This window comes from Adiantum capillus-veneris, chromosome 24 (assembly GCF_014529385.1).
Source record: "Adiantum capillus-veneris isolate H3 chromosome 24, ASM1452938v2, whole genome shotgun sequence".
Taxonomy (NCBI): Eukaryota; Viridiplantae; Streptophyta; class Polypodiopsida; order Polypodiales; family Pteridaceae; genus Adiantum; species Adiantum capillus-veneris.
The window spans coordinates 66,700,495-66,711,480 of record NC_140954.1 but is presented as its reverse complement, the minus strand read 5'-3'; the positions used below and the strand labels follow the sequence as shown (position 1 = coordinate 66,711,480).

General features: G+C 42.3%; 2 protein-coding genes and 1 pseudogene across 3 annotated transcripts in view; all 3 read right to left on the bottom strand.

The window, feature by feature from the left end:
- Positions 1-182: 182 nt before the first annotated feature.
- Positions 183-1,563, bottom strand: LOC147426515 (uncharacterized; annotated as a pseudogene).
- Positions 1,536-2,266, bottom strand: LOC147426514 (uncharacterized). Its single transcript, XM_086498959.1, has one exon. The coding sequence runs from the start codon at positions 2,157-2,159 to the stop codon at positions 1,536-1,538; it is 624 nt and encodes a 207-aa protein (XP_086355085.1). The 5' UTR covers positions 2,160-2,266.
- A 4,252-nt stretch (positions 2,267-6,518) lies between these two features.
- The window catches only part of LOC147426511 (uncharacterized), a 122,331-nt gene continuing 117,863 nt past the window's right edge, over positions 6,519-10,986 (bottom strand). For both annotated transcript variants that reach the window (XM_086498957.1, XM_086498958.1), the window contains exon 4: positions 6,519-6,916. In XM_086498957.1, the coding sequence (XP_086355083.1) occupies positions 6,568-6,916 (349 nt within the window). In that variant the 3' untranslated portion in view covers positions 6,519-6,567. The remainder of the gene's footprint in view (positions 6,917-10,986) is intronic.

The window sequence follows — 10,986 nt, the reverse complement described above, 5'->3', positions numbered from 1 at the left end:
AGGGGGGCAAAGTGGCTGGTGAAGATGCAGAACAAGAAGGGGAAAGAAGTAAAGTGGAGTAGTATGGCGAGGCCGGACCACAACCATGATGAAAATCACCAGCAAATTGTGTTAATCACTTGTGTCTGTCGAGGGACGAAACTTGGTATCTTGACGAGCTCTATGAGGCCTCTATAAAGCCTTGCATGTCCTCTATAAGGCCTCGCTGCTGGTATGGTAGCCAACAAATGTGACTGCCAAGTCCTGCAATATACTGTAAGAGGCTGTGCACACAACGGTCCATAGCCATTGATCCTTTCAGTCTGCCTCATCAGGTGCTACGTCTATGAGCCACTATTGCGGAGCAGCAAGAACTCTGATCTGTTAAAACGTTTACTTTGAGGTCAAGGAAGACTCGTTGCAGACATGAGAGAGTTTCCTCTACCTCAAAGAAACATTTTCTCCCTCTATTGTACATCCCTTGAAAGTAATCAACAGCTCTAGGTGTGTAAAAGCACCCATTTAGGCAAGGGCTTGAAGCTCAAAAGGAATGTGCCAATCCACAAGAATCACTGCTTGTGTATCCTTCGCATCATCCCTCCCATGACAAGTCTTGAATTGTATCCAATCTCAAAGCTCCAAGCTCAACGGCATAGTGGATGATAAACGTGGCACAAGGATTAGATATCACACTAATGCAAACACCCTTGTTGTGCTACTACTTAGGTTCTTTGCTTAGGAGATGTGAGGGGCAGCGGGTGACTGGTGAAGGGATTTTGCAGTTTCTCAGCAGGCTCTTTTCTCTCGAGGATCATGGCACCATCATTCGCCATCTCTAAAGGTTCTAGAGAACAAGATTGGTGACCTTGTTGAGGCTCTCTCTCGCAGAGACTCTCGAACAGCAATGACCTCTACTGCTTTTGTCAAAATCTCTGAAGGTCTTCAGAGGATATGCAACCCAGTGATTGTAACAGAGCTTCATATGGTTCGAAAATGTCGGGTGCAATGTCTGGCAAGGACACATCAGCAACAAATTTGGCAGCACAGCATATAATTCTCAAAGCAGGCACAAGTATCGGTGCTGCCTTGATGAGAATGCCCTCCTTTAAGACCACCTCCTTCCCTATTTTCCCTTCCACTTTGTACGGGCTGTGCTTAGGCGACTCGCATAGAAAATGCAACTTAGCTGTTTTCTTCACTAAGTTCTTGAGCCTCTTTAGCTTCCCATCTGAAGCTGCAATCAAGGAACATGGGGACCGTGCCACTTACAAGCACTTCGGAGAGAAGCCGAGAGGAGCTATTTGTGACTATGTTTAACTCCATTTGGTGCAAACATTGTTTCATCTCGTGCACATTCTTCCCAATTTCATTCACAAGCAGTGTCAAGTGTCCAAATGTTGCATCCATTTTCGAACACATGATGTCACAGACGAGTTTAAATGGGCCATCTGGAAGTTGTTCATAAAGCAGCTCAGCTTTGCTTTCATGTTTACTTGTTGAACCACTTACTGTAGTTGATTGCGTGAGCAAGTGAATGCCTCTTGCCATTTCCAGCTCTAAGAACTCATCCTGTATTTCCTGCATGGCTTGCATCTGGATCTCGCATAACCTTTGAGCTCTTGTGGAATTAGAAGCTCCACCACTGGTCTAGATCTCCACTGCCTCTCGTCCACTCTACCATTCGGGCCCTGTTTAGATATGACTATCTTGACGTTTGCCAATGATATCATAGCATCCCGCACACCGTCTGTCTTTTGAGGATCTATTCCTCTAGCTCTACTATAAGGGGTGCTTCGGTATGTTGACTGACATATGTCAAAGATGGAGGTCTTCGTATCATGCATGATTTGGTTCATTGTATGATCTAGATCTCTTGTACGTGTCAAATCTTTGGGATAGAACAACAATATGTCGATCCATTCAGGGTTATTATATTCTCCAGTAGCTAATTCAGTTATCACATTGCTTGTCGATGTAGCTCCTGGACATTGCAATAACATATCTTGCTTAGATTGCCCCCCAAACCTCACCACCACTTGTATACCACCTCTCATGAATGAGCTCCAGCAAAATCCCATTCTACAGCTTTCATGGTTGCTCACATCACAACTGTTTTTGTGTCTCACTTGGAGCCTTGTAAACACTCCTGATGGGATCAATTGCTTTAATGGCAAAAACATACTATGTCATTGTTGACCCAAGTAATGTTCCTTTTCAATGCGCCATAAAATGTATGTTGTTGATTTATTGTTCGTTATAATGGCAGGCCAACGTGAAGCGAAGCTTCAGTTTTCACCTTGTTATCTTTGCAGGTGTTTCAAGCAGAATTTGTTTAAACTTTTGCTAAATTTAAATGGAACTACAAAATTGAAACCGTGATGTGTTAGCATACTTGATGCAAGTGAGATCGTTCTGTTAAATGGACACGTGTTGCAAAAATGAGGCACTGGTCTATAAGCATGCTTGCTATAAAACTCTCTCTCTCTCTCTCTCTCTCTCTCTCTCTCCACACGTGTCATTGATTCACTTTCCCCTCACTTTTGGAATTTAGCCTTCGTCTTGCAGACTTTGACACGTGTAAAAGGGACTCCACTCCCTTTGCCGTTATAGAATGCATATAGATAAATATAATGCTGATATAGAGAGAAATACAGTAGTAGTATAGATATAGATATTTTTTAAACCTCCCAACTCTTAAGGGATTTTCAAATGGTGGACAAAGGAGGCACAGTCGACAACTTTCAAAACCTATATTGAAGCTCAACGTGGACCAACATTGGCTACAAAACTCAAAAGTTCGTGAGACGTCTTCACAAAGGCTAACTTTCAAAGTGTAAGGTTTTTCATTCAAGTTATGGGGGTGCACATTGGCCACAATTACATTTGTTTTTTGTTTAAATAGTCGTCGAAGTTCCGTTTCGACTAGTTTTATGGGATTGCGCCCATTGTGGGTGCGCTTAGAGCCCCTCACCTTACCACTAGGCCAACTCCCCTTGACTGGCCACAATCACATCTTATGTTTAATCTTCTTATTGAGTCCACAAATTGCATTGGAGGTTCTCATCCTCCCCATTGTTAATCCTATCTTGATTTTCCCCTCGAGAAATTGACCATTGGAACTTATTGTATGATGTAAGTTCAAGAGAGGAGAGGTTTTAGAAAAGCATAGAAGTGGGGTGTAGGGTCCCATAGTTTCTCTTCTAAACTTAAACATAAGGAAGGGGGTCGAGTCTGAGAGAGAGAGAGAGAGAGAGAGAGAGAGAAGGTTTTTTTTGTTTTGGGGGGGCGCCGGGGGGGGGGGGGGGGGGGGGGGGGGGGCAATAGGAGCAATAAGAAAGATTCAACTCTAAAAAACATATCGAAGATATAGGATTGGACATGTAAATATAGACTTAGATGAACATATAAGATGTCAATATCTCAAAGAAGATGGACTTTCAAAATGTATGGAATTATATCAGGTATTGTGTGTAAAATAGGGAGGAGTAAAACTGGGTTGTATGTATAATTTTCTCTACATTTAAATTAGGGGGCAACTTATGATAATATTGAAAGGGAACTTTGAAAGTTATTTAAGAACAATTTAAGTATCATTTGGACCATGTATTATGATATGTGAGTCTTGGTCCCTTTTTTTCCGACACACTAGAGGACCCACAAGGGGAGGTGCTTATCCCTTCCAAATATTAGCCATGTTACATGGTCGGGTGTAAGGGCTACATACCATGGGCAAGAGCCACGCGTAGGAATCACCATGGCCACCTAATTGATGCACCACGTGCTAAGAACGACGAAGAGAACTCGTAGCAACGAGCTAGGAACCTCCTCCTCGGGTGACCCACCCCAGGAGGAGGATGCACTTGATTGTCCAAGGGCAAGAGCCCTAGCAATGTGAATACCAGGTGAGCACAAGGTGTCCCTCTAGAGTGTGACCTAACGGGGTATTTGAACCCACAACCCGTAGGTTGAGAGGCCAAAGCCGTACCGTTAGACCAACTCTTTGGGGACGAGTCTTGGTGTTTCTGTCACAATGTTTGGACATTTTCCTAAGTGTATAACATCTTTGTTCTTAAGTGCAAATGTAGCTCGTATGAGCAAATTGACATTTGTAAACGGTTGAGAGCACGCAAAGGCGTATGAAGAAAAGTGAATGTACAAAACAACACTTTAATAACCAATGAGCAACTCCCATATTTGTCCAATGAACTTTTGAAAATAGTAAGGTATGATCATCTAATACTAGTAATATTCAAACTAGGGTAGTTGATGTGTATATGCCCTCTAGTGTTCGGGAGAAATCATTTTTCCAAACATACAAAATTCCTTTCCTTGAATTTACCGAGAGGAAATTCTAAAAAGTTAGGTTACTTTTTCAAGTTTTTACACTATTTTTCTCTATTTTGGGGCGGAATTTCTCCTTTTCCCCCTTGCCCTCAATGGGCATTTTTGAAATTGAAAATGGCACGATATTAAGCTCAGACACATCTTTCTCAAACACTGATGCCCTCATAACCTAAGTACTGGAAAACTAGTATGCCAACCCAAAGACTCTGTTCACTTTTTGAAAAAGATTCTCAATGAAGCTTTCATCATATACAAGAATATTCTCCAAAAAAAAAAACATGTTTTGCGAACACCATAAATTTGAAAGTTTTCTAAAACCTTGAGGGAACCAAAGACAAACAAGGGGTTGAGTCAAAGAGAGCTTGCAACCAGGTAACCTTTATACAAAGGTGCTGAGTGAATCTTCCTCATGTGGAATCTTAGGTGTAGTTTAACATAGATATTTAGAAACTTGATTTTTGTAAATGTCACCTTACAAGAAACCTAGCATTAGGCGCATGATGTGGGAATCTTGTACCATAGCAATTGTATGATTTGCTAGCCAAGAATTTATGAAAATTAGAAAAAATTTCACTATGCTTTGAACAAATTTGTTGAACCCCATTGTGGATTGTGAAGGGGTAGGGAATGGACGGTAAGTGTCCTTTCCCCGTAAAAAATAGCGACCCATTGGCGACCAGCGCATTGTCCTTTCCCAATTGTCACAGTCGGGGGGAGTGGGACTAGTAAGTCAAAGTATGTAGGCAATATGTTTTGCTAAGCGGGCATAGAGCAAAATTACCTGCATTGAGTTGGTGTGCAATTGTTGGAGCAACCATGCGATTATTCTGAGCGCTGAGTTGCCATGCAATCATTGACAACATTGGAGGAGGCAGGTGAACGTATTGAGTGCTGACGTGTTGCATATACGACGACTGCACGATAGGATTCCGCTCAAGAAACTCCTATTGATGGACGATGCAAATTGCATGCCGCATGACCCCGATTGTGACGGTTTTGAGAATGCCTTACACAATTTTATTATGTGCTTTGAGACTTTGAAGTATTCCAGCTTTGCACTAAGTTTAAGTGTTGCTAGTGGTAATAGAGGCTCAATTGTAATGATTGTTTTTAATTATTTTTTTTGTACACTATTGCTTATGATCATGTGGCATTGGTTGTAAATGCTCTTTCATGACCATGATGCAACCTATAGACAAGCTTCACCATGCAAATGTATACACAAAAAAAAAGGTTATTTTGATAGCTTACATATGTTGCATTTAAAAACTAGCTTAATACAAGTATCATGAATGTTTTGCTTCATTCTAAGAGATCTAATACATCATATGGTCATGACTAAGTCTTTTATCCTAGCTTTGGTACATGTATGCTATGATCATACTCTTTCTAAAATAAAAATTAGAGTCCATACATATGCTTGCTTTGGCATGTTGCACAGTACATACATTCCATGATATTTAATAGTTCCTCATATATATAAGATTTGACCGAAACGATTACAAAGCCATAATTATCCGCATAGCTTTGGTAGACATTGGTGTTTGGACTTTCTTTTAGGCTTGCCAATGTGAAGCACAAGTTTCTATCCATAATACATGTTTCCCATGTGGAAACATGCAGTTGCCCAGGTAATGGCATTGTGATTTTTGCCCAAAAACTTCAAAATCGTAACAACTTGTATGCATTTTTGAGTGTCTACACTATCTATCATTTTACCAAAGATAAAGCTGGTCCAGCTTCTAGGCTAGATCTACTATGCCTTGGATCTATCATAAAATTGCTTTTTGGCTTTCTAAAACAAGCCTTAGTGAAGAAGGGACATAGGCATACATTTGACTTTTGCATGTATTGAAATGTTCTCGTGTATTTTAGTTGATAAATGGATCCTTTCATTTAAGGGCCTCATATAGGTTCTAGTAAAAAATTATATTATAGAATGCCAATGTGACCCTTAATCTTGTTTAGAGGAAGCTGTATTGCATGCACTGTGGGAGGTTATGGCAAGCAATAGACTTCTTCCTTTTCATTCTTTTCATTTTTCTCAGTGAAGCTGGCCTGGAATTCTAGGCTCAACAAATAAGTTAACTAGCCTAGTAGAATGGAGCACATTTTTCCAAACCCCTTGAATGGCTAGTATTATCTCTACTAAGGTTATCAGCCTCGTGCTAAGCTATGACAAAAAGCAACCAATCTAGAGTATACAAGTGGATTTGTACATGACAAAAACATGAAATTGACATTTCAACACCAATGGAATGTATTGCACAAGCGGTTCATCCTTAAAATTCTACCTTCTTTATACTGACTTCCTAAAGATGACTTGAGACAAGCTCTCCTCGGATGTTGGGCAGGAGAGCCTCTTCCTTTCAAGCTAGTGTCTATGTTTGAGCGCCTCACAGCACACCGCGAATGCCGACCATCGCTTGCTCTAGTGCCATTTAAGCACTTTCCTTTGCTTGATCTTGCGAGATTCCGGAACACTTTAACCAGCTCGGCACCAAGGGCATTGCACTTCTTTTCTGCCATTGCTGCACCTTCTAAGGCTGTTTGGATGCCTATACTTATCTGTTGAACCTTGGCATCCAATATGCTGCAAGGAGACAAAAAGAAAAGCAAGTCAGTTAAAAACCTTCAAAATTTACTGAAAAAGATGTTTGTTTACATGTTATAAAATGCAAGAGATAGTCCTTGACAATGAAAGATACCCAAATTTATCTCGAGTGTTTCTCATAGTTAAAGGAGCAGTTAGGGTCCTTGCATTTCTCAGTTTGTGATATAAGATGGACAACATCAAGTCCACACTTTCGCAGAAACTCAAAGGGGAGTTGGCCTAGCGGTAAAGGCGAGGGGCTTTAAGCACACCCGCTATGGTTCAGCTTCTGTGACATGCGGGTGTGGGTGTGTGGGCGCAATCCCGTAAAACTAGCTGATGCTTCGCATCAGATTGCCAAAAAAAAAAAAAAAAAGAATAACATCAAGTCCACACTTTCGGTGAGATCAAAGACAATCATTCAACTGTATGTAAAACTACATATCACGTGTATTCGAGGGGTATTATTGAAATCCATTACCTATGAAATTTTCCATGATTGTGAAGTACCCTCTTCCTATTCAATCTATAAAGTTTAGTTCCTTTGATGATACCCCTGTAAATAAAAATGTGAACTTATTAATGACCTCCCTGAGCAGCTAATTGACAGAAAATGCACCCACAAAGGAAGTGCAAGCTATAGAGGAGTTGTGGTCATCCATTGACATTGAGGATGTTAGCTGCACCAGTATGTCTCACGCTTAAAAAGTTGTCTACTAGAGAAGCTCCCCCTCTGATGTGCATTGTGCTCTGCAATGCACTCCCTTGCTGCTGCTTGGCACTGAGGGTACCTGGTTATACCAGTTTGGACTCAAATTTCAGAAGAGACACTCTATGCGGAAATGATGGGCTGCTTAATTATCCAGATTCATTCTATGGAATTACTCTCTGCTAATTAAAAAAGGTATGCCACCGCTAGTTGTGGGACGGCCACTTATTTACCACAACTGAAACTACAAATCTTCAATATATATCTGCAGTCATTTTGGCGGTCAGCATTCAGATCACCCATTTCCCAATGTCTCAAGACAAAAAAGCACCGAGTCTCAAAATCCCACTCTCAGGTAAACAATCCTTCCAACTGTTGCTTTGAGATGATGACTTAACAGACTCCACATGTTCATTTGCACTAGAGCTTTGAGCGGGTATGCAGAAAATTCTCTGAAGCAAAAGCATGATTACTAGCTGCAATGCTGCATACCAGTGAAGATGAAACCAAAGTTATGTTCCAAAACTTCATTTTTCCTAGCACAAGATTGCAACAATAACCTTCAACTACTCCTAATAGATCCAAATGCACCGTCCCCGCCTACCCGCCAAGGCCCCACTATGAGTTTCTCAAATTGTGAAGCAAGCAACTACCGATAGTGATCTCTCACTTGCCAACAAACGACTCAACAGTGGCGAACTCCAAAACTGACAGCAAGGGCATCTGCTGGCTGATGCCAGCAAGACAGTGGACATTCACCCGTAAGACAATGCTCGTCGGCCCCAAAGATCATATCTCTGAACCAAATATCAATCCTCTGCTCCCTCGCCCTCTAAAGGGGAGTGACTAATTAGTCCCCACCTCCTCTTGTAAGAGTTATGAGCACAATGAAACATAAGAGTCTCAAATATTACAGTAGATAAAACAAATTTCCAACTGTGTGCTGAAATGAGACGCTTGTAAGCAAACAACAAATAGAGATGGCCATATGCAAGAATATACAAACTGTAGATACTCACACAAAGGTCAAACACACGTGATAATAGCCTAGAAAGCCTCACATTTTGGCATCATGCTCTAAGTGTCCGTACAACCCAAGTCTCTACTCATACCACTACTCAATATAAGATTGCAAATCCCCACCACCCCCCAAACAAATCGTGCAAACACGCTAACAAAATTGCCCAACTAAAACCCTAGGGTAGACACTGTTTGGCTATGGAAGTAGGTATAGCATGTCCACTGGGCACGGACGCTGCACAACCAATGCGCACATGACATTCCCTGGTGAGGCACTGGTGTCGAGCTGCACGGCCTGCTTGTAAGAGGCTAGCAAATCCGTATAGTTGATGAAGAAGACCTGGTTTACCCATGCAGCATCATGAGTACCTTGATCCTTAAATTTGAGGAAATTGATTCCAAGTTCGTCTCTCTCTTTCAGTGCAGTTGTTATTGAAGTGCTAAAAGTCTGTTCAGTCTGTTATTTTCTGTTGGCACGTGGTGCCTGTCTTGTGATAGTGGTATCAGAGCATCAGGCGTGTACTTTTCTGAAAGCATACCGGTCCTACAAAAGAGCAAACAGAGCAAACCAGAGACTATTGAAATTTTATTTGAAGTATCTTCGCGTACCGACCACGGACTTATTAGCCACTCCCACCCTTACTTCATCGCGCATCGGCGCGCTTCCGTCTTCATCGCTCTGTCTTACAGGGCATAAAGCCACAAAAGAACCCAAGACATGGCGTACATGGATTCAACAAAATATTTGGAGTTTCGTCTCGACGAGCTTCACAACATTCTTTCGCGGCATCCTGAGCAGAACCTTCCGATGCTTCAAAGTTTTCAACAATTTTTGAATTACATGTTACCCCCTCTGATGCCACAGATGGTACCTCCTCCTCTCGCACCAGAAAGTACGAGGGCTTCCAACTGGCAACCTTCCCAGCCGTCTGTGTTGATCGGGGGAGTCTTCAGGAATATGATGTAGCCATTTGACCTTGATCCAGTGCAACCGCCTTGCCACAGCCATTGCCTCCACCTCCCCCACCACCACCGCCATCGCCACCAAGCTACAATGGTTGGAGCCCATATGGATACCCTTATTATCCGTACGTAGGATATGCGCCTAACCAACCCAAAGATTTCAAGGATGGCGGCACGACAATCAAATTTTTCACTTTTTCCGAGGTGAAAGATCGGAAGAAAGCATTGCAGTTCCTACAGCAATTCGATAACATCTATGCTTTGGGAAACTATACAGAAGAATCCTAGATTTCTTGAGCAACGGGATTTCTTAAAGATAATGCTATGCAATGGTGGAGCTCAATCGTGACACAACTGCATGCTCCAAGGACCTGGCAAGCTTTCAAGACAGTTTTTTCACGTAGTTACATGACTTCTATATTCGAAGTCCAGATTAGGTCAGAATGGGGCAACTTGAAATGCTTGCCACAGAGACCATGGAGGACTATAACCAAAGGTTCCTCGACGTCTACCTTCCGATGTCCTTCTTTAAGTTCATTCCCTTGGAGGACCAGTGCGAGCGCTACACCATTGGATTACCATCACCATTGCAGGAATATTGTTTGTCCAAGCAAGTTTCAACCATGCAAGAGCTTATGGACCATGCCGTGGTCGGCTACAAAATGATGAAAGGAAAGTTGGACTTTACCATGGAAGCAACTCCAACCACTAATCAGAACTCCCAGCAACAACGAACAAATTCTCGGGAACCTCGTGAAAATCAGCCTCAACGGCATCGTCTGACACACCGTCAACGAGAGACCTTGTTACAAGAAGGTCGATGCTTCGAATGTTTCCAAACAGGGCATACGTTCAATACATGTCCTGAGAGAAGCCTCAACATCCTCAGAGCAACCTTCTGCTCCCACGACAGACAGATCCCTAGGCCCACCTCCGGCTAAGAGGGCTAGACCTGCTGTTGGACTAGTTCCTGATATCTATGGCATACGCCTTGAAAGTACAAATGAATTGTGTCGAGCATATGGCAAAGTGAACGGCTCGAAAGCCCTTATTTTCTTTGGCACCGGAGCTACAAAGAACTTCATACATCCAGAATTTTTGAAGCAGATGCACTTTGATTATGATGCAGAGGGTGGAGAAATTGAAGCTGAGCTAGCCACGGGGCAAACTCAGAAAGTGGTACCGCTCATTGGTGCTCTTCCAGTGACTATACAAGATTATCAAGGAAAAGCCGATTTCCACATTATGAAGTTGGGCAATTGCGACATTCTCTTGGGCATGCCCTGGCACGACAAGAATGATGTGACTCTCCACGTTTGGAACCGAACCATCACCGTGATGCTGAGGGGCAAGCCAATTGTCCTCAAAGTTCGGTTGT

What these genes read in the sequence shown, in the direction of transcription:
- LOC147426514 (XM_086498959.1), bottom strand. Translation starts at nt 2,159, where the DNA reads ATGTTTTTGCCATTAAAGCAATTGATCCCATCAGGAGTGTTTACAAGG.